Genomic DNA, 21720 nt, shown 5'->3' with positions numbered 1-21720 from the left:
ATGCTGTGCACACACACACACACACACATGCACACACACATACACATGTACATGCATAATGGAAAGGAAAAAGAAAGGATTGTTACTATTTTTTTTTTACTATATTTCTGTATGGTTTTGATTTACCCCAATGAAAATTAAGGAAGTATGAAAAACTGATCATAACTAGAATTTTAAAACATAATCCCAAAACATTCTGTGTCTTTTGATAAATTCTAGATGCTCCATTTGAAATATGATTAATATGCAGTGGGCTAGAAGAAGGAGCCGTTTCTAAATAATTGCACATAAAAAGCACTAAGGATTCACTTAAGTAGAGAGAGATGGCAGGTTCTTCTGGAAAGAGAAGGGAGTACAAAAGATCGATTTTTATGCTCACCAAGGAGAGATGGCAAGAACTGAGAAACATGAAAGAAGATGGATGCTAGAGAACAGAACAAAGCCATTTCCTAAGGGACCCGGGATAGGTGACGATTGGTTTTCAATTCAGGCAATGACAGCCTCTCTATATTCTAGGATTTCTACCAATCCAGATGCAATTACACTGAATACAAGCAATTAGTTTGAATGACAGCTGCTGAAGACTAAAGAGGAAAAAAGGACTGGCTGGCTATCGGCCTAGTTAGCCTAGAGGAGGTTTTCATGTCAGAAACTGCACAAGCACGCTCAGCAGGCCTTGGCATGGGTGCTGGCATAGGTGAAGAGAGTGCAATGACAGAAATAAGCCAGGGCAGTTTGAATGCAGAGCAGGCACAGAGAAAAGGATTAAATGCAGAATGCTCATTCCTCTCCAATATATGACATTAGGTGAAAAACTGCTCTACTATCCACATCAACATGAATAATGGGTAGTAGATATTATTTCAATAATAACGTAATTATTGAGCACCTGCACAGTGCCTAAGACCTTGCCATCAATTTCAGGAAAGAAAAAAAAAAAAAGCAAATAAAAAATAACTAAGCATGGACCCTCCTCACATGAAGCTTCTACACGTATTGGTAACAAGGAAATGGACTAAGGGTAATTCACACAAGAAGTGAAGAAATCACATACTCTTGGTTTTTAATACAAAAGTATTTCTGAATTTACCCTTCCGTCAAGAAGGGTAACTATTTAAAAACAGAGAGAAGGGGTGAGAGAAAGAGATTTTCTTTTCCTAGTCTTTAGAAGATGATAGTCAAATTATAAGGGAGCTACTGATTACGGGTAGACAAGGATTAACTTAGACCTTGCAAAGATACATTTATAGAAAGAACACAAAATTCATGATTCATTTAATAAAAAAAGTGTGAGAAGTTTGGATTAATAGATGCTAGAAGTCCTGATAAAAATAAAAGTATAGAGTTACGGAAGTCCATCAGAAGCATTTGAAAGACAACAGCTCTAAAAAGCTCCCCAAAGTGAAGTCCCTGCAAATGACATGATCTTACATAACACAGATAACGGCCAAGCAAAATATCAAAATGACATATATGAACATTAACAAGTTTTTGAGGGATGCCAATGCCCATTGGCATTTCTGGATTGCACTGAGTTGAAGTAAAATAGCCCAACAAAGCTGAGCTTTCTGCTAAAAATTTCCAAAAGGAGGCTGGGTCCAAGACAACCAGAGGAGGATCAAACCCAAGATTCCAGGCTTGCCTTGCAAGAATGAAAATGTTATACAGGGAAAACTTTGAAAAACAGCCTCTGTGACACCTCACTCATCCAGATGCCTGAAAAGCAAAGAAAGAACAGGCAAGAGGTCCTAAGTTAGAAATGAACCTGTTGAAAGCTGAGCCTGAGGCCAGACAAAATTAAAAGTTATGGTTATATTGGGGAGACTGCAAGGGTATATGTGAGTGAGTTGATTTCAGTGTGCCAAATATTTAGTACTTAGTAAGAGCCAAGTCAATTGTGTTGACAAAGGAAGTTTCATTTTTGTTTCATTTAGTAGGCACATGATTGGCAGATACCTTAGTATTTTTAAATTATTACTTGTCTTATTCTTGTTTAAAACAGATGTTTTATCAATTATAATTTTGCACATGAACCACATTCCAAATATATGACATTAGCTGAAAAACTGCTCTGTTATACATCCCACATATACAATGGGTAGGAGATGCTCCTGCAATAATGATGTAATTATTGAGCACCGGCACAGTGCCTAAGACTTTTTTATCCATTCTGGGCAAGCAACACATAAAGTAAAATAGCTAAGTATGGCTCCTCTGCACAGGAGCTTGAAAGTGTGGTGGTAACAAAGAAATGAGCTCAAGAGTAGTTCAAATGAGAAGCGAAATAGTCATATGATCTTGGTTCCTAACACCCAAGTATTTCTGTGGTGTACTTGGCAGAAAGGTACTTTAAAAAGGGTGAGAGGTGTAGTTTCTAGATTCACAGCAATGACAGAAAAAAGAGATGAGTTTCAGCCCAGAGGAGGCTAACCTTTAGTTTCAACAGTAAAAGTCATATAAGAAATTGGATAGGTAGATACATGTACATACACACACATACATATACTAAAGATACACCTATACATATAAAATGCATTATAATAATAATACATATATGTATTATATGTACATATAATAATACATATATGTACATACACATACATGTGTATATTTTCAATTTCAGAATATATTCTAGAAAAGAAGAAATATAATTCACCTTGCATCTCACTACTCAAAAATAGTACACAATATATGCATACATTTCCTTTTGGTTTAGGATGTTATAAATCTAGCATTTGTCAGATCAGAAAAATATGTATGGAGAAGCTGTTCAACAGTGTTATTAAATCCTTTTGCTTAGTTGGAATCCTTTTACAAAAGAGATATTTTGATAACAGCTCTAAATGACTCGGTCCAATGAATAAGAATTGGGACTTGGCATCAAACAATATTCTGTTTCTTTTTTCTGTAAACAAGATTATAGATGATAATATACACATACACATGCACAACTATGCTATCATTAGAAATAATATTCCTGCATTGTACCCTAAAAATACTCTGTTGAGCTTTTACAAAACACTCTGTAATTTTGCTTAAAAAAACCACTCAAAACAAGTGGTTAAAATGTTTGCTTTTCTGCAAGCCCTCTATCTCAATTAAAAGTGAAAGAATTTCAGCCAACAAAGTCAGACAGTACTTTGATTCATGTTCAAAGTAAACAATATGATCCTGGCCTTCTTTTAATTTTCTTTATAGTGCCTACAATAATCCAGATAAAATACAAGCAATCTAAAAATCCTCCTTAGAAGTATCTAATCTGAAGCTTTCAAACGGTTTTCAATAAAATGATTATGCCTTTCTTCCCCCAAGCTTATAGCGTTTTCAATATGTCTCAATCAAACACCATGACTTGGGAATGTGCCATATGTTTTATGAAAATGTGGCAATTATTCAAGTAACTATTTTACTACAGTTCTCATGTTTCTCTGAATTTCCTAATTACTAGTAGCACTATGTTTGTGAGAAGATTGAGTCAGATCATTTTTATGAGATACTTACCCAGTTTTGCATTTTCGAGTTTAGCTAATTGCAGAAATAGTCTGGAATGATCTAAACCAAACTTCAGATCTCTTTCAAGACAACTCCATTTATTGCCAGTCCCTAATAAAGACGTCCTAAGAAGTGACTAGTCAATGTCAAGCTTTCTAAGCCAGGGATTCTCAGCCATGGTACCGCCGACATTTTGTTCCAGATAATCTTCTGCTGTGGAAGTCTGCCCTAGGCATTGGCGGCTGTTTAGCAGCATTTCTGTACTCTACCTACTGGGTGCCAATAGCAGCCCTGTTCTCCCCAGATCATGATAATCAAAATATCCCCAGATAATGCCAAATGGCCTTGGCGACAGAGACAAACATGCCCCAGGTTGAGAAGTTTTCCCCGCATATAAGCAGATATTTCTGAGTTCTTTTGCTGATGTTAGAATCTCAAAGCCCTCAGTCTTTTGAAATCAATGTGGAAGTTAACTGACCCACTAGAAAAATGCAAAATTAAACAACCAATGGCCATTCATCATGGAAGAAACTATAATCATGAACAATTTTCTTTCTTTTTTTTTTTTTTTTTTTTTTTTTTTTTTTTGAGACGGAGTCTCACTCTGCCGCCCAGGCTGGAGTGCAGTGGCCAGATCTCAGCTCACTGCAAGCTCCGCCTCCTGGGTTTACGCCATTCTCCTGCCTCAGCCTCCCGAGTAGCTGGGACTACAGGCGCCCGCCAAGTCGCCCGGCTAATTTTTTGTATTTTTTAGTAGAGACAGGGTTTCACCATGTTAGCCAGGATGGTCTCGATCTCCTGACCTCGTGATCCGCCCGTCTCGGCCTCCCAAAGTGCTGGGATTACAGGCTTGAGCCACCGCGCCCGGCCTCATGAACAATTTTCTAAACCCCAACAAAATCAGTGTAAGCCTGACATTTCTAAAATACACAAGAATTTTCTCTCTGTATTCTCTTCAACACCACTGTTTCTTATTCCTTTCATAGGAGCTGGCTGAAGTTCTAAGGTTAAAAAGCAACTTCTAGAGTTAATGGTCACTATATATCTCAATTGATACTTCAATTCCAGAAATATTCTTGGATGCTAAAACCCTTTTGACATAATACAAGCTAATTGGGGATTTAGACTGAGAAACACAAAGTTTTAATTACTATATCCCAACTCATCACACCATTTTCTCTCATCTTAGCTCTTAAGCATGCATGAGAGACACTGTAGTAAAAGAAAAAAGAAAAGTGGATGCTTCTGGAAGTATCTAGATCTACAAATCAATATAAATATTGATAGGAGGATATAAATATAGAAGTATAGATACTGCTATAAATCTGCTCTTTCTAAACAAAAATGCTTCATAACAGTTCATGCAACTAGCTTTCCTGTTCTGGAATTTTCAGAATACCTGCTCGCAAATTCATAAGATCAAATGTAAGAACAAACTTCTGAAAGCCTTGTATCCCTGATAAAGCAGGTAGTAACTCACCGGTGTGTGGATTAAGAAGGATGCTTCCAGGCGGGATGCCTGTTGCAGCTTCAAGTGGAAGGAGGATGTAGCTGGTGCTGCTGGGAGCAACCTGGCCCCCTATTCCATTCTCTGGATAAGGCACACAGCCTGGAGAGCCAGCTGCCACTCCTGAGACTAGAGGTGTGCTCTGGAGAGGGGGATGGGTGCGGGACAGCGATCCTGAGGAGCCTGCACTGCTGGAAGACTCAGAACCTGGCATAGGGATACAATCAACAAATCATTCAACACACAGAGATGAGAGAAAGCACCAATCTGAGTCTAACTGCTCACTTTTCTGTGACTCATTATTAAAGAATTCGAGACTCATGCTGTAGGATGAGATTAACTAATGCCCCTCCCATATTTTGGCCTCATATTTTATTGAAATATTTGGTACATATTTTTCAGATGTGTCAATTTTCTGGGAAAAGAGGAATTAAGAATGAGAACTTTCTCTCTCAGCCTTTTCACAAACTACTAGTGTGATAAACTAATAAAGGGTACCCTGAAGCTCTGAACTCAGTACCTGAAAACTCCGTCGTATATCCCCAAGTAATTAGTACCATGGAAATGTCTTACTAAGCTGAAATAATATGAAAAAAATCACTGGGATGGAGGTGAAAGAGACTGCACCTTAAGGAAGAGCCTTGCGATATGAAGTTTGTGAGCATGGTTCTGAAGTACTGGTTCTCCGACACCTATAAAGCTGAAGTCTGAAGGAGCCTAGTTATAAATAATCTGTTACCTTCATGTGTGAGTAGAAGACCTGGGAGCATAGTGTAGAAGAGCAAACACATTTCAAAATCAAATAGGATCTCTTTTAAGGAGTGGCATGGTTTAGGAGAATGTGATTGAGTGTCAGGGAGAGACAGATGAATCAGGACTCTGACTTTTTCTGACCATCTGACCAGGGGCAACTTTAAACCATTGAATGTTATTGTTTTTGTGTGTAAAGTTGAAACTTCAGATATTAATGATTTAAACAAACAACCAAAAAAGATGGGCCAGGCGTGGTGGCTCACACCTGTAATCCCAGCACTTTGGGAGGCTGAGGCGGGTGGATCACAAGGTCAGGAGATCGAGACCCACCTGGCCAACATGGTGAAACCCCATCTCTACTAAAAACACAAAAAATTAGGCAGGCGTGGTAGCATGCGCCTGTAGTCCCAGCTACTCAGGAGGCTGAGGCAAGAGAGTCGCTTGAACCTGGGAGGCGGGGGTTGCAGTGAGCTGAGATGGTGCCACTTCACTCCAGCCTGGGTGACAGAGCAAGACTCTGTCAAAAAAGAAAGAAAGAAAGAAAAAAAGAAAGAAAGAAAGAAAGAAAGCAAGGAAAGCAAGGAATCAAATAGATGGTGGGTATTATTATTAATGTAATATATTAAAGTGTTAATGATATTGTACTGAATTTTACATATTTGAAGAAGTCTTATTAATATGGCTAAAAGGTGGACCAAAGAGGGCTTGGCCTTATAATGACTGAATATCCTTTAGATGACACAGAATAGTAAAATAATTGTGATGTTTATGGATTCCAAATTTTCAAACACATGGGTAACAGGAACAGTGTACAGAAGCCCCTAAGGTGAATCCAACAATCTCTTCTGTCTCACCATTATGGACAAAAGTAGAAACATATCCCAATATATCCACTGGGCACTCACTGGCATTTCACTACAGCAAGAGACAAACAGCCCTAGTATCCTTAACCACAGCTCTCCTGGGCACTAGGTATTAACCAGAGCAGCCAAGAGAAAATGCACTAAATAAAATTTATATTACTGCAAATTCAAACTAATAGATTACTTGGGTAATATCATAGGTTGCAAGAATGTAGTACACAAAGTTGATTAAAACATCAGTCTACACTATTAATTATTTTATTAAAAATACATTCTTATGTATCGTTAAAGTCAAGATATATAATCCATCACTAACACTCTTTTCAAGATTCTAAAATATGCCCTTAAATTAAACTGGAGTTCTTTTAAAATAAGTGATAGGAACATAACATGTAAGTGCAGAGAAGAGGGGTAATTGGAGAGCATGATAATTTTTAGAAGAACGATAATATTTATTGACAACTTAGTATGTGTAAGCACTTGAATAAACACTTAAATAATAACTAATACTGCCTCTACAGATAGGGAAACTGAAGCATAAGGAAGTTAGGTAACTCAGGTCAGCTCATATAGCTAGATAATGGCAGAGCTGGAATTTGGTCTATACAGACTGATCTATAGCTCAAGCTTTAACCACGACCCCACATTGCCTCTTGAAATTGTACATATGCATATACCGTGACCTGTCACAAGTGTTCTCAGTTGGGCATCTTCTCTGCTTTCCCCATAACTTGATTTTTTTTTTTTTTTTTTTTTTTTTTTGAGACGGAGTCTCCCTCCGTCGCCCAGGCTGGAGTGCAGTGGCCGGATCTCAGCTCACTGCAAGCTCCGCCTCCCGGGTTTACGCCATTCTCCTGCCTCAGCCTCCCGAGCAGCTGGGACTACAGACGCCCGCCACCTCGCCCGGCTAGTTTTTTGTATTTTTTAGTAGAGACGGGGTTTCACCGCGTTAGCCAGGATGGTCTCGATCTCCTGACCTCGTCATCCGCCCGTCTCGGCCTCCCAAAGTGCTGGGATTACAGGCTTGAGCCACCGCGCCCGGCCATGACTTGATTATTCATAACGATAGTTTTACATCAATTCAGGATGCTCCATCGAAGTGGTTTACAGTGCTGATGGGGCTCTGAATAAGGCATGCGGACAAAAAGTAAAAAATGTAAAAAGAATATTGAAAATGCTAATAATAGTTTTGAGGCTGTATCACTGAAATTATGACTCTGTGGTCATATTCCCAATGCAGACTGTAGTGTGTGTTTATGGACCTATGTATAATTTGATGCTACGTTACACATTTGACGCTAGAGTCAACAGCAACAACATAAATAATTCAACAAAACCTCCTGTACCCAGGTATTTAATGTTATACAAACATGAGTCAGCTCATCTCCAGATTGAGGGGCTAGGCACCGAAAAATAGTTGGGGCCAAAGGAGCACGTCCTAACTCAGATTTGAACTGTAAGCTAGTGATGGCATGGGTGTGTGTGTTAGGAGGGATGGGTTGACGCAGACAGACTGAAGTGTCACAATCCAATCCAAAGAGTCATTTAATCTTGGCTTTAGAAGGATGGCCATTAATCACCGATTTACAATAGTAAATACCCTTCCCTTACCTAGGGGAAAAGAAGCAGCGTCAACAGGAGAAATGAGAAGACTATGTAAATGATTTGATTCCACAGGTTAAAGGAAGGAAACCTAAATTTGGCTTAAATTCTCTGCACATGCAAAGATGAAACCTCTTCAAAAGGATGACTCAGCAATCAACATACAGCCAGGATTTAGTAACTGGCCGTTCTCATTGGCTTTGAATATCAATCACCAAGGTCAGGGAGAGCCATATTCACACATAGCCGGTGTTGCTAAAGTCTGTGATAAAACACAAATGCTAGTAAAAGGCACAGGATTAGAAGTGTTCAAAGATTTTTTAAAAAATGAAATTGATATTTGAGAACTTTTAAGATTTAGAATGCCTGAGAGTGAAAAGTGTTTCTGGTTTCCTTTTTTCAGAGGTTTAATGATAACCATGACAAATATTTATACAGTATGCCTATGTGATAAGCACTGTGCTACTTTCTCTACATGAGTTGTCTAAGCTAATTTTTACAGCAGCCTCATTTTGAAGATGAGAACTGATCTTCAGATATGTTAAATAAATTTCCCAAAGCTCAGTGTATGGTAGAATCTGAGCTCAAACCCAGGCAACTTGACTCCACAGATGGCTCTCTAAGCCTGTAGGTCATGTTCATCTTCTTATCATTTAAGCAAGGCCCAGATGGGGACCAGGGCCCTGACCAAGCCTGTGCCAAGTCCTAGGAGATACTAGATGAAAATTCCATGCTACTCACAGTGGAAAGCTCAGAAACTGAAGCTGAACCCTAATGGGTAGCCATAGGGAGGAGAAAAAAGAAGACATCCGAGTGGCTAGGTGAGAGACTCAGGTGAACTCTTGAGAGAAAAACAGAAACTGGGAAATATGACAAAAGATAGAAAAGGAGATCACGAGGCAAAACAAAATGAAAAACCAGGAAAGGACAGGGCAGAAGGGGAAGGACATAGGCAGATTCCCTTGGAGCAGAGGAAACATTCCCATGGAGGAAGGATACTGGATTTTAATTCCAGTTCTGCCACTTACTAGCTGTGCTTTCTTCAGGAAGTGACTACTTTAGACCTCAACATACCCTTTTGTAAAATATAAGGTACCAGACTAAATGGTGAGCAATGGTAAGGAAGATGACCTTAATGTTCCCCTCGGCTTGACCAAACTTTTCATTGGTTTCTTCTAGACTAGAGGCTCCTCACCTCCCTATCCTTACAGCATTTATGCCCCTTTGAGATGTAAACCTCCTAGCCTCTAGCCACTTTTACAATCCATGAAGGTCCTTCTTAAGTACCTGGGAGCCATCCCTTTGAAATCTAATGGTCATGAAAAATAGAGCCCCTATCTCTCAATTTCTGTGGGAGGATAGGAGCCTAACGTCCACAGCACCAATCAGCAAGTACATATAGCCTAATCACATCACCCAATTTCCTCTATAATGTCCTCCAAAATTTTGCCACTAGCTCACCCCAGTGCTTGAAGACTCTCCTGCTTTTTGATTCAGTGGAGCTCAGTTCTTTCTCCAAAAAGAGAGATCATAGTCTTGATCCCTGTTGCAATAATAATGAATAAATTCTCTTTTCCCTGCAATATCTTCTGCAATTTTTCTTTTACGAGGACCACAAATCATAAAGTTTTTATTTCTGAATTATATAATTCAAGAAAATATTTCCAGATTCAAGGGGTCAGTGTTCAGTAGAATAATCTAAAGCTTCCAAAATTACAAGAAGGAAGAGAATATGCAGGATGTATTAATGTAGTAATAAAGATAAAGACAAAGAAAAGGAAGTGGTAGAAACACGGGGTGTCTTGCATTGGATCAAAAAATACTCCAGGATGTGGGCAAGGAATGTGACAATAGCAGGAATACCCCTGCATCCAGAAAACAACAAGCCAGACCACCTAAAATCATTAAAACAAACAAAAAAAGGACATTTTATTTCTCTAGAGCAGTTGTTTTTGAAGTGTGGTTCCCAGGCAAGCAGCACTGGCATCAACTGGGAACTTGTTGGAAATTCAAATTCTCAGGCCCCATCCTAGACCTTTGGGCTCAGAAACTCTGTGGGTGAGTGTTGCAATCTGGGATTTAACCAATCCTTTGGGTGATTCTGATGGAGCTAAAGTTGAGAAACCCTGCTTGGAAGATCCAGATGGGGGAACAATAGTGACGGTGTAGCTAGGCCAATGTGGTAAGAAACAGATGTCATACTCTTATTTCTCAATCACATTTTGCTGTTAACCAGAAACAGCTGAGGTTGCTGCGCAGGCGTCATTCAAGTGATTTCAGTAAGGAGGATACAATCACATCATCTGCCTCCAGAAATGTATGCTGGGCATCTAGTGGACAGCCCAGGCCTCAAGAGAACGTGCTTGTACATTCATACTTCAGTAATACGCTTCCTTCCAAAATGTAGGAAAGCGTGTTTCCAACGTGGAAAAAGTCTCATTATTATCTATTTAAAGCTAGAATCTATGTACTTAGAGGAGGAGAAGAGTAACTTAAATGTCACAACTCCAGACTTGGTTTCTAAAAGGTCATAAAAAAAGTTTGCAATTCCACTGTGAACAGTTAGGTAGAAAACTGAAAACTTGTGCTCTTCTGAAGCTCCATGACAGCAAAACTGACAGCTTTGCTTCATAAATCCATCTTGGGAAATTGTAAGTTTGTTTTGACATCCTACCTTGATCTTCTTTAAGTTTTTATTCCCTTTCCATGCCTGCACTTTGACAAGTTTTCAAATGGAGACACTTCGATTAAAAGAACAAAAAATCTGAAGCACTTACAATCTCTAATCATTCTTCAAAGAACATGGCATTTTCACGTTTTTGAAGTGTTTTAAATGTTTCCAAAGAGCTTTGCTTTGGAAGTGATTGGGGGCTGGTGCATGGAGAATGACTATTAGTTTAAAAATTTTAAGAGCTCTTCTAGTGTGTTGGAATTTTTAAGTGCACCATTTAAAGCACTTGGTTTTCGCATCTTAAGGAAATTTAAAACTATTAAACCTATCTTAGTTTACAAGAGCTCAAGTGTACCACAGTGGATTTTCTTTACTTCAGTTGCTACAATAGTGGAATATGAGAGCAATTAATTAGAGTAAGAAATCAAGAACTCTCCAATTAGTGAATAAAAATTGCAGAAAGGCAGTGTGAACCTATCTGAATCTTTCTGAGAATCAGGGTGTGTATATTATGTAGTGACTGTAACTAAATGCTATTATCTTTCTCCTTATATAGAAAAACATGAGATAATTTTTAGGAGGAATTTGTCAACAACCTAATTCTGTTAAACCATCAGCAAATGAACCCAGATTTTGCATGGAGGTGGGGAACCCCTAGGACCTAACATGAGTGTAAAGTTTAATTGGGAAAATAGCCACAGTCCAGGGCAACCCACGTCTAAACTCTAACTGGGGTTCTCCATTCTTCATCCCACTCCTGCCTTGGCCTCCCACTCGCCTGTCACTTCAGGATCCTGAACGCTCCACCTGTACAATCTGTCACCCAGAGCATACGACGGAATCACAACTCTCAACCCCCCCACCCAAGAGAGTGTCAGGGAATTTGATTTTCTAGGACAGAACCCAAACAAAGCAAAAACAATTACATACTAAAATCACAAACTTCAGTTCATGGAGTGCCAGTGAACGGTCATTTGTCACCTTCCTGAGATTTTAGGAGGTATTTTAATTGTGAACATTCGAAAATAATTCAAAAACAATAGAGAATAATTTTTGGGAGACAGAAGAGCTAGAAATGGCAGACCACGAGGGCATTTTGCAGACTCATGTGACCATCGAGGTGTATGCTTCCATCAGTTTAAAGTTGTTTCTAGTTAATGGCTCTCCTAGATCTCTCATTATCACTCACCTTCCAAAGACTGTTCATGCAAACTTGAACAACCTACTTCAGAATCACGTTATTTGCTTCACTTGGAAAAAAAGGTACAAGCACCTGGTAACTTGGAAATTCTAAACCTTTCTGACACTCACCTGTCTTATCTGCAAAGCAGGGGTGCAAATATTAAATGGCAATAATAAAAATGAATAAAGATAGAGTTTATTGGGAGCTTATAACTTGTCAGACATTATTCAAGTTGCTTTATGTATACTGACTCTTTTAGTCTTCATAATATTTCTACAATATAGGTACTATTATTATTTCTATTTATCAGGTGAAGAAAACAGAGGCACAGGACGGTTAAAAAAAAACAGACCCAGGATTGTACTAACAGCCTTCCAATGCAAGAACAAAAGCTATTAATATTATAATTATCTTACAGTGTGTTTTTAAGGAATAATTCATATTATTAAATTTAAAAGCAATAGCAAACTTTTGCTAGGTAGTTACTGTAATGCAGGTGCCACGGTAATCATTTTTATATAAATAATGCAATTTAAACTTAAGTTTACTGAGTAAATTTAAATTAAGTAAGTAAACTTAAGTACTTAAATACATAAACACTAAGTCTACTGAGGTGGGTTTGAATAGCATTACATAACCTACATTTTATAGATGAGAAAACTAAAGTTTGGAGAAGTTAATAACTTGACCTAGGCACATAACTGGAAAGAGGCAGTAGCCTATTTAAATGATACCTTCTTTCCAGCTATCCCTGTGATTAATATCATCATTATCAGTCAACTGAAAGTCAGAGGGAATGGTGACCATATGGCTTGTGTAGAATCCAAAAAATACCACGGGACATAAACACATTCAGTACTAACTACCTGCTTTGGACAGCTTCCCGGTACTCCTGGTACTGGAAGTACTGTCACCCCTGGTCAGCACCGTGATGCCCCCAAAACTCGCCGTCTTGGTCATGGCGGGCTTTAGATTGCGGTTGGAACTGTCGGAGTCTGTGCTGCTCCAGGCCCTTTGGTGGTCAGACCACTTGAGTTCATTTTCTGAGCTGCTTTGTCGACTCCCGGATGTTCTGCCTGAGCCATCTCTGTTGCCCCTGGAGTATGACCACCAGAAAGATGCACAGGGACAGGATTACCTTACATGAATGGTGTGGGTAGGCACAGAGCAAGGCTTTCCTTGGAAGGTCATCCACACAAGACCCTTCCTACCAACCCTTTTCATTAAACCAGTTGCCTCCCAGTGTTACAAATATTTTGATGATGTATAGACAGATAACATCACACATAACACACAGGTTACAAACAGAAAAACCAAACCTAGAAATGTCACATGATCCCTCTGTCGGTGAAGGAGAAACAACTAGAAAGACATGGTATAAAATGTAATTGTTAATTTTTCTTGCAAAGAGAATAGGGGGATAAGTTCTCCTGACTCAAATCAATAATTAATTAATGTTCAGAAGTAATTGTGATCTTCAATGATTCTAAAAGTAACTCCCACCAAAGAAGAGTTTTTCTCTCTCTTTAGCACAAAATAATTGTCAATGGAAAAATGCACACAGATCCAGAGAAGCTGTTAATTCATATTCCAGCTTTATGAGATACACATCTGAAATCACCAAGGCTTTGACAGATAGTGTAGAAATCATGGAAATTACTCTATTAACCTATGGTAAGAATTTTGCCCACTGAGTTTAACCTTCATGGTCAGAGGAAAGAACCCTTGAATTCTTTTCACATAGAAAAACTTTTGAAAATAACAACAGTGTAAACACTATACACTGACACAAAACTTTCCAAGGGGAACAATGGAAATAACAAAAAAAGCTCCTCAGGTGAAATAACACAATTGTTCAAACTTCAAATAGAAAAAGGAAGAGATCCAATAGTCAGAAGTGAAGTTTGAAGACTTTAGAGTATCTCTCAGAAACATGCAAAATTGCATGTGCTTTATAGAGAAAATTGATGAAATTTGCACTTTCATTGGTTTCCAATCTGTCTAAAGCATAACTTTGTTAATAAATTCAAAACTTTATCTGAAGATAAAAATAATGCATCAGTAAAATACCTTAAGATTTTAATGGATTATAAATAAGTAAAGGGAATATAAATCTCGATCAGTAAATATAACACCTAATTCATATTTGCAATGTGGCATATTTAAGCCTTGATTCAAATCTCTCAGATGTCATTGGTAGCTTCATTGAAAAATATTTTAAAGACAATAATGTGCTGTTGAGATGTTTGAAGTGCACACATGTGATTGAAATACTCACTGACAAAATTGTACAGACTACAAAGAAAATTTTAAGTGTTGCTTTAAATTTACTCACTCAACTTTTTCTTTTATTTCAGCCAAACATAAGAAGGTAAATGGATCCAAGAAATAAAAATGAAATAATTGATTTGTGACAGGAACTTTGTAAAGCAAAGGGAGGAAGAGGTACAGAATTTTCACAAAACAAAAAGCACTTTCGAGTGGAAAGTTAGATGAAAATACTCAGTGCCCTGCCATCCTCTATTAGTATTTTACAAACATTCTCTCTGTTCTCAGTACCACAGGGATGACTGGTTTTATAAGTAAGAACCACTTGATGAAAATCAAGTTATAGGTTTGAACGACCAGACCTTCACCAATGACCAGATGGCTTTACCTCTTAAACTCCTTTGAAATTCAAGAAAGCCATGGGAGATAGAGTGGAGAAATGGATAGCCTTTTCAATGACTTGGTGTTCCATTTCTGATTGTCTTGTCTTTAAATCTCCAAATTCAACTTCATTCTTCTCCCATAATCATGATTATGTTAACCTGTCTTTTACAAACTCTAGCAAAATCATTATTTAGCAACTGTGAATGCACCAGAAATGTGACAATAATCTCATTTGCAGCTAATTTGAAATATTTATTATAGAAAAACACTGGCTTGATGATTTGGGAGTGGTGCTTAGCCTCAGAGTACAAGATGCATGAGATGGAAGCGCTTCATATGAGGGTGATCCCTTGTTCTCATTACTGATTCTGCTTCAATTATCTCTTTAGCCATGAACTCTGCACTTCCATGGCAGGAATCCAGACTTCCTGTAAACGCCCGTGTGATTGAGCCTTTTGGGTAAAGAAGGCAGTCACCACTATTTCTGGGTTCAATTTAGTGTGTTGTAGTCTATACCCTTCTCCCTTGTAGAGCTTTTTTTAGAGCTATGAGAAGTTCCTTTAGACTTATGCCACACCGCCTGCTCAATAAGGCAACCTAAGATTTCTTTAACTTCTCTGCCTGTATCTCACTAGCTCAAATCACTGTCCCAAGCCATAATCTGTGCATTTAAAAATGAAAATTTAAGTTGCTGCTTTAGGGAGTTAGCATTAATGAGACTCAAAAATAATGTATAATTCTAATTTATGATTCCTAGGTATTTATACATTAAAATATATTTTGTACATCTCTATTTTATACTGCACTATCATCTTAACAGTGGTGAAGTGAGGTCCAGTATTGAATTCCAAATCTGTTTGGGTGTGTGGGATCATAGGTATTGTAGAAAACCACATGCAAAGGTGTCTTCCCTTCTCTCCTAAGCCCAGTCTTGGTCCTCGCCTACTGGAATCCAGGAAGATGATAGTAATGAGATATCTGGTCATTGGAGCTAGCCCTCTTGTAAGTAACTAGAATTTCATCCCAAGGTAGTTATAAAGCATATCTTTTAAGCTCTGCTTCTGTGCTGATTAACACAACTGAAAATATTTATTTTCCTTTATATCTAAATGTGTCTTTTTTGCCCAGATTAAGGATGATGTACATCTTGAATTGCTTTTACAATTGTGTGAATGACTTTGTGCTAAGTTACCTTTCTGAGTTTCTGTGCTTGGTGATTTGGGCGAGTGATGAAATCCATATTTGGGATGGCTAACCTGAGTATATGGTAGCTCTAGCTTGGGGACAGATTTGGGATTATGTAAAACTAATTGGCCTTTAGGGGATAAGAACCCATATTTTTATCTATATTGACCTAAACAAACTAGGTCATAGTGTGTGAGCACAGGAGTAATGGTAAATTTTAGCTTTTCTCTGAGTTTTCAAAAGAAGTGCAAAGTTATTTTCTTAAATCTTCAAGTGTGAAACAGAAAATTAATTGTCTAATGATACATAAGGAAGATTTCATAAACTTCATAGTTCAATCTAGAAAAGTGAGGGAGGTCCAAAAAGAAGCTTCTGTTTTTTGTTTCAATCAAAGTGTAAGATAAATTAACTTTACACATAATGAGTTCTAAAGTCCAGACTTATTGCAAAAACACACTCTCTCAACATTCAATTCATCTGCTTTTCTTAGTATTTTCTTTCAAGTGGGTAAGAGTTTTTGTTGTTGTTGTTGTTGTTTTTCTTGTAGTAATTCCTATAATGGAGGTAAATCCTAACATTCGTAAACCCATTAACACATTAAATATATATAGTGGATAATGAGTATACTTATAGTACTGTGTACACTTTGCTCTACAATGGATGTCATATATACATTGAATAAAGCAGTGAGAAAATGGGTATGGTTCCTCTGCTTTCATAGAGCTTCTAGTCTAGTATAGAACTTTAAAAAAAATTATCATCCTTTCCCCTTAGCCCACAGAGATTTTAATTTAAGTAGGTCATTATAATTGGAAGGAACCTCATATCTTTCTTTAGAAATAAAATTCACCCTTGAAAACACACTGTTTGAAATATTATAACAGATAAAATGAAAAGTTAGTTACCCAAATAGGGCTATCATTGATTTATTTTCCAGTTTTGAGAATGTACATACAATTGCAAACTGTCAGGGAAAATTTAACTCAGAGTAATTTACTAAAGTTAATTTGGGAAAATTAAAACAGTGTGCTACCAAGGTTAGCCCCGGAAAAGCAGAAAACTAGAAGAACCCTAATAAATTGTAGACAAAGTGATAGATTGCCAGTCGCATATCTCATACTACCCGGTAGGACTTCCATGCTAGCTATGTAACAAGATTTACAAAGAAATAACTGGACTTTTAAAAATAAACAGATATATTTTACACAAGTACACTAATATTTAACATTGATTCTACCACATAATCTGGAAAAAACACAGTTTAAGAAAGTAAACCATACCAACCGAAAGAGCTGTCTTTTCTTATAGGTCTCATTGCATATGTTACTGTCTTCCAAGAGCCTACTGGAAATGAAAAACATGATTTTTATGATATAAAACCTAAGGGTACTAAATGCCTTGTGTTAAATGGATGTGTACTCTACTGCAGCACAAACCCATCCCATACAAAGATTCATTTATACGATATTGAATTTTGCCATAATAAATTAATGGCAGTTTGGTAGGATTAAGATCTCCACCCCCAGGATTAAGACACTGATACTAGGTAAGGGGGAAGGAAGGAAAGAGGAAGTAGAGGGAATAGAAAAGGAGAAAAGAGATTGATATAGATGTAAGAGAGATTTAATCACAAATATTAGTAGCGTGTTTTAGAGTAATATATTAAAACTATTCTTTATATTTTGGGATAATGAAATACTGGCATTCCAGAGGTCGGTATCCAAGAAATGTATTTATTTTTGGAGGGAAGTCACTTAATTCGATTTTTGGTTTCCAGGACCATCAAGACCTGTTAACATATGCAATACATGTATATGTGACCAATTATCGTCATGTGGAATATAATCCAATATAATATAAGGGATACTCAAATGTAAATGGATAAGATTAGGGAGGAAGATAGTGAAAATCATTGGCTAGGAGACTAGAGGATAAGGTTTCCCATGAATCTGAATTGTAAATGCTCCCTTAATCTTTTTGGCAGAGATAGAGTATTTTTGGAATCCTTTAGAATCACCTGCAAGACGTCAATGCTTACAGATTATTGGTTTTACTGTAAATAGGGAATATTTGTCTAAATATATATGGACTTTGAAGTTTTCTGTGAATCCCTTTTACGTGTTTCTCAATTTTATCTCTTCTTCTAAAAGAGATTATTCTATTAAGGGGTTTAGTCACCTTACTTGAAGATTTCCAACTGCAAATATGAATGATGGAATTTTTTAAGCCGATCATCTTTAATGCCCAGTTTAAATTTCTCTGAGTACTGGCAGTTAATCAGTATCCATTTTAATCAATGGTATAGGAATACCCATTAAGCAAACCCCTGAAATAAAATTAACTACCACTTTATTTATAGACATCATATTTTCCAATCAAGTTGCCCATTTTGATGCCTCTTAAATGTGATTAGTGCAGTTAATGTGGATTCCTTAATTTGCCCTGAGTATCTGCAATTAAATCAATGGGGTATTTTAATATATATGTCAATTTAGAATGATTTTTGAAGGGTGTATATTAAGTTTGAAAAATTTTTGCTCTTATCTCTAAGATTTTCTTTAAATGTTATAACCCATTTATTTTACAACTACCTCCCCCTACTAACTCCTATGCCAGGTAAACTGCTAAATCTAGGCCAGTTTAGATAAGATTTTCAAGGTCAAGTATTTTATGAAGATGAATAGATTGTTTAGAATAAAAAAACTGGAAAGAATATTATTTCAATCATTACTTGTATAGCTATATATCATTATAGGGCACAGGAAGTGGCCAACAATACCAAATATATGCATGCTTCTAGCGGACTACTAAATAAGCCAATGAAACTGCAAGTTCCTGTGATGTCTCAATATTTATTATTCTTAATGCCTGGTGAAAGTAATAGGAAATTTACCTTTGCAAGGACCAGAAATTGAGACTTTAAATGAGAAAAATTTTTACAATTCTGTTTGGAATTAACTGAGGGAAAATTTTTTCCAAATTAGATAATTTTTAGATGTGTTAAATAACATATACGTGTGAATATATATGTGTGTACACGTAGATATATGTATTTGCTAATACATATATTCAAGCACACACTTATATATGGGATATATATTTATGAATATACAGGACACACATGACAGACGTTGTTCCTCTAAAGACATGGAAAAGTAAATTTTATTTTACCTGTTTTCCACAAAAAGGCTTTCCTGGGAGCAAACTGACTGAAAAATAAAAAAAGGCATTGGATCAGACGTTCTGGATATGCTGAGGAATCCCAAATACTTGCCTGATTTTAAAACTAATTTGCCCCTCATAGGGGAAAAGAATTAAGAAAAATAGGTACAAAAGATAGAAATAAAAAAGGAAAAAGGTAGGTTAGGATTAGAAAAGTAAGCAATTCTCATGCCGTATAGGGTATTTTTCCTTCAGGGCGTCTCCAGGTTTTAGGTTTAGTCTGTTCGGCATGGAGGTCAGAAGAAGAGAAATGTGAATGAAACCGCTGGAGAAATGTGTGGCCGTCGGATTCTGAGCTAGTGGTTTCTTCTGAAGCTGCAGAGTTGCAGCCACCAACCAACAAAAGCCAGGGGAAAGGGTTCAAATCAAAGCAGAGCATGCAAACTCCATACGATCCACCTAAGAATGGGAGAGCCATAAAGCCACAATCCTGAAATTATTACCTGGTAATGATAAACTCTCATGAAATAAAGAGATTGACTGCAAGACTCTCAAAATTGAAGAAATGCCATCAATTATTAATCTTAAGTAAGAGGGGAAGGCCAGAAGAGAAGCTAATTAAAAAAAAAATCAAGCTCCAATATTTCTCAGCTATTCACATAGAAAATCAATGACTTTCTTCTTAGCTTCTATTCACCGAACATTCATTTCTCTTCTATCTTGTGTTTATGCACAATGTAGGGAGGATAAAATTCCATTACCGTTACATGCTGAGGAAAGGTGGATCAAATTAAATTTAAACAAATAGAAAAGAGAAGTCTAGACAAGATATGGTGCTGTGATCCTAGAATAGGGTGACTGTATTTAGGAAGTAACACAAAACCATTTCTAAAGTACTTAAGTTTCTAAACATAAATAAATACACATCCTGTTATATATGTAGATTTTCCAAATGATGAATAAATGACCTGTTAAAGGGATAAATAGAAACTTAACAGGTCAATTTTAAGATAAAATAAAGCTAAAGAAGTAATAATAACCTTTCAATAACCAATATTGACTTAAAAGATTCTGCTAATGTAACCACTTCTGAGAGGCAAGCAGAATATCGGTTTCTATTTTCGTTTTGCTAGAGAAATAATTTCCTTCCACTAAGTCAAAGGGCTAGATTTAGACATGGGGTTTCCTTAGTGTTATGAGCATTTCAGTGAAGGTGTCTCTAGAATAGTTTATGGTTTAACCTTTCTGCACTTAACATGCATCCTGAATTTCAAGTGTGCGAAAACCTCATTTAAGAAAAAGCAAAAAGAGACAATTAAAAGATAAAGCTTTTTGGAAAATACCTTTTTAAAAAAACTTGACATTTATATATGAAAGGGAAACAGGGAAAAATGATGTGCCATTGGCATTCCTATGAAGGGCTCTTTACAGTACACTAAATGTCCTGACTTCTTTTATTTCCTTTAATTTGGTTTTACTATTGGCTGGAGTCAAGTAAGGTATGTAAAAGAAAGTGAGGTTAGCTCAGATATGCATTATGAGTTTATACGTTGCTACTTGTCAGCTCATAATTGGAAACCGGTTGATCGTGTTTATAATGTTTTGTCTGGATATTGGATTTATTGAGACTCTATTTCTCTGAAGGAGTTAATTAAAGACATAGTGACCTCTTCAGACTCAGTGTAATAGCATCGGGGGAAAGTTAAGAACCCCAAACTCTGTATTAAAAAGTAAGATACAAGCAAGTCAAAGATACCTTGCCTACGCCACAGTGGTGGCTCACACTTATAATCCCAGCACTTTGGGAGGCCAAGGCAGGCAGATCGCCTGAGCTCAGGAGTTTGAGACTAGCCTGGGCAACATGGCGAAACCCTGTCTTTACAAAAAATACAAAAATTAGCAGAGCATGGTGGTGCACACCTGTGGTTCCAGCTGTTGGTAGACTGAGGTGGGAGAATCACTTGAGCCCAGGCGCTAGAGGTTGCAGTGAGCTGAGATCATGCCGCTGTACTCCAAGCTAGGCGACGGAGACCCTGTCTCAAAAATTTTTTTTTAAAAATAAAAAATACCTTGCCCAATAACACCTCGAGCATTTTTCTGATTTCTTTGGAAAGTTTCTTTAAAATTATCTCATTGTCCCCTCAACTACATTTTCATAAATAAGATAGATAGAGTTATGGGCTGTGATTCAGTAGCTGATGAAAATAAACTTTTTTTTTAAGTAGTATTAATAACTTGCAAATTTTAATAGCAGAGAAAGATAAAATTGTCACAGTAATTAAGTGCAACATTCAAAGCTGTCACTTACATGCATTTTCGGATATAAAAGGCTTGCTTCTTTTTAAAAGAAGAAAAATGATTTTGCTTAATGGGTTATAGAGTTCTCTCCCACATCCCACCCTCAACTCTGGTGGCACCACATGCCCTTATCACCCATTCCCACTGAAGAGGAGTCCCAGCACATGCTAGGAGCACCACAGATGAACTCTTCACTGAACCCCTATTTATACACAAATATCTTTCAGAAATTAGCCTCCAGGCAAAACATACCTTCTCAAGTGTATTACTTTATCAATTCAACCTTCCCAAAGTCAGTTACATTGCATAGAATTAACCATAAAATAAGCCTAAATGGAAAGTTTTGCCAAAG

At 37.2% G+C, this 21720-nt stretch overlaps 1 protein-coding gene across 2 annotated transcripts in view; it reads right to left on the bottom strand.

The window, feature by feature from the left end:
- Positions 1 to 21720, bottom strand: part of ARPP21 (cAMP-regulated phosphoprotein, 21kDa) — a 157816-nt gene that overhangs the window by 61748 nt on the left and 74348 nt on the right. For both annotated transcript variants that reach the window (XM_011961568.1, XM_011961569.1), the window contains 4 exons: positions 19080 to 19117; positions 17193 to 17252; positions 12938 to 13167; positions 4973 to 5206 (listed from right to left, as the gene is read on the bottom strand). In XM_011961568.1, the coding sequence (XP_011816958.1) occupies positions 4973 to 5206; positions 12938 to 13167; positions 17193 to 17252; positions 19080 to 19117 (562 nt within the window). The remainder of the gene's footprint in view (positions 1 to 4972; positions 5207 to 12937; positions 13168 to 17192; positions 17253 to 19079; positions 19118 to 21720) is intronic.

The sequence above is a fragment of the Colobus angolensis genome, unplaced genomic scaffold (genome assembly GCF_000951035.1).
Source record: "Colobus angolensis palliatus isolate OR3802 unplaced genomic scaffold, Cang.pa_1.0 Scaffold56, whole genome shotgun sequence".
Taxonomy (NCBI): Eukaryota; Metazoa; Chordata; class Mammalia; order Primates; family Cercopithecidae; genus Colobus; species Colobus angolensis.
This window is presented reverse-complemented; position numbering and strand designations above follow the sequence as displayed.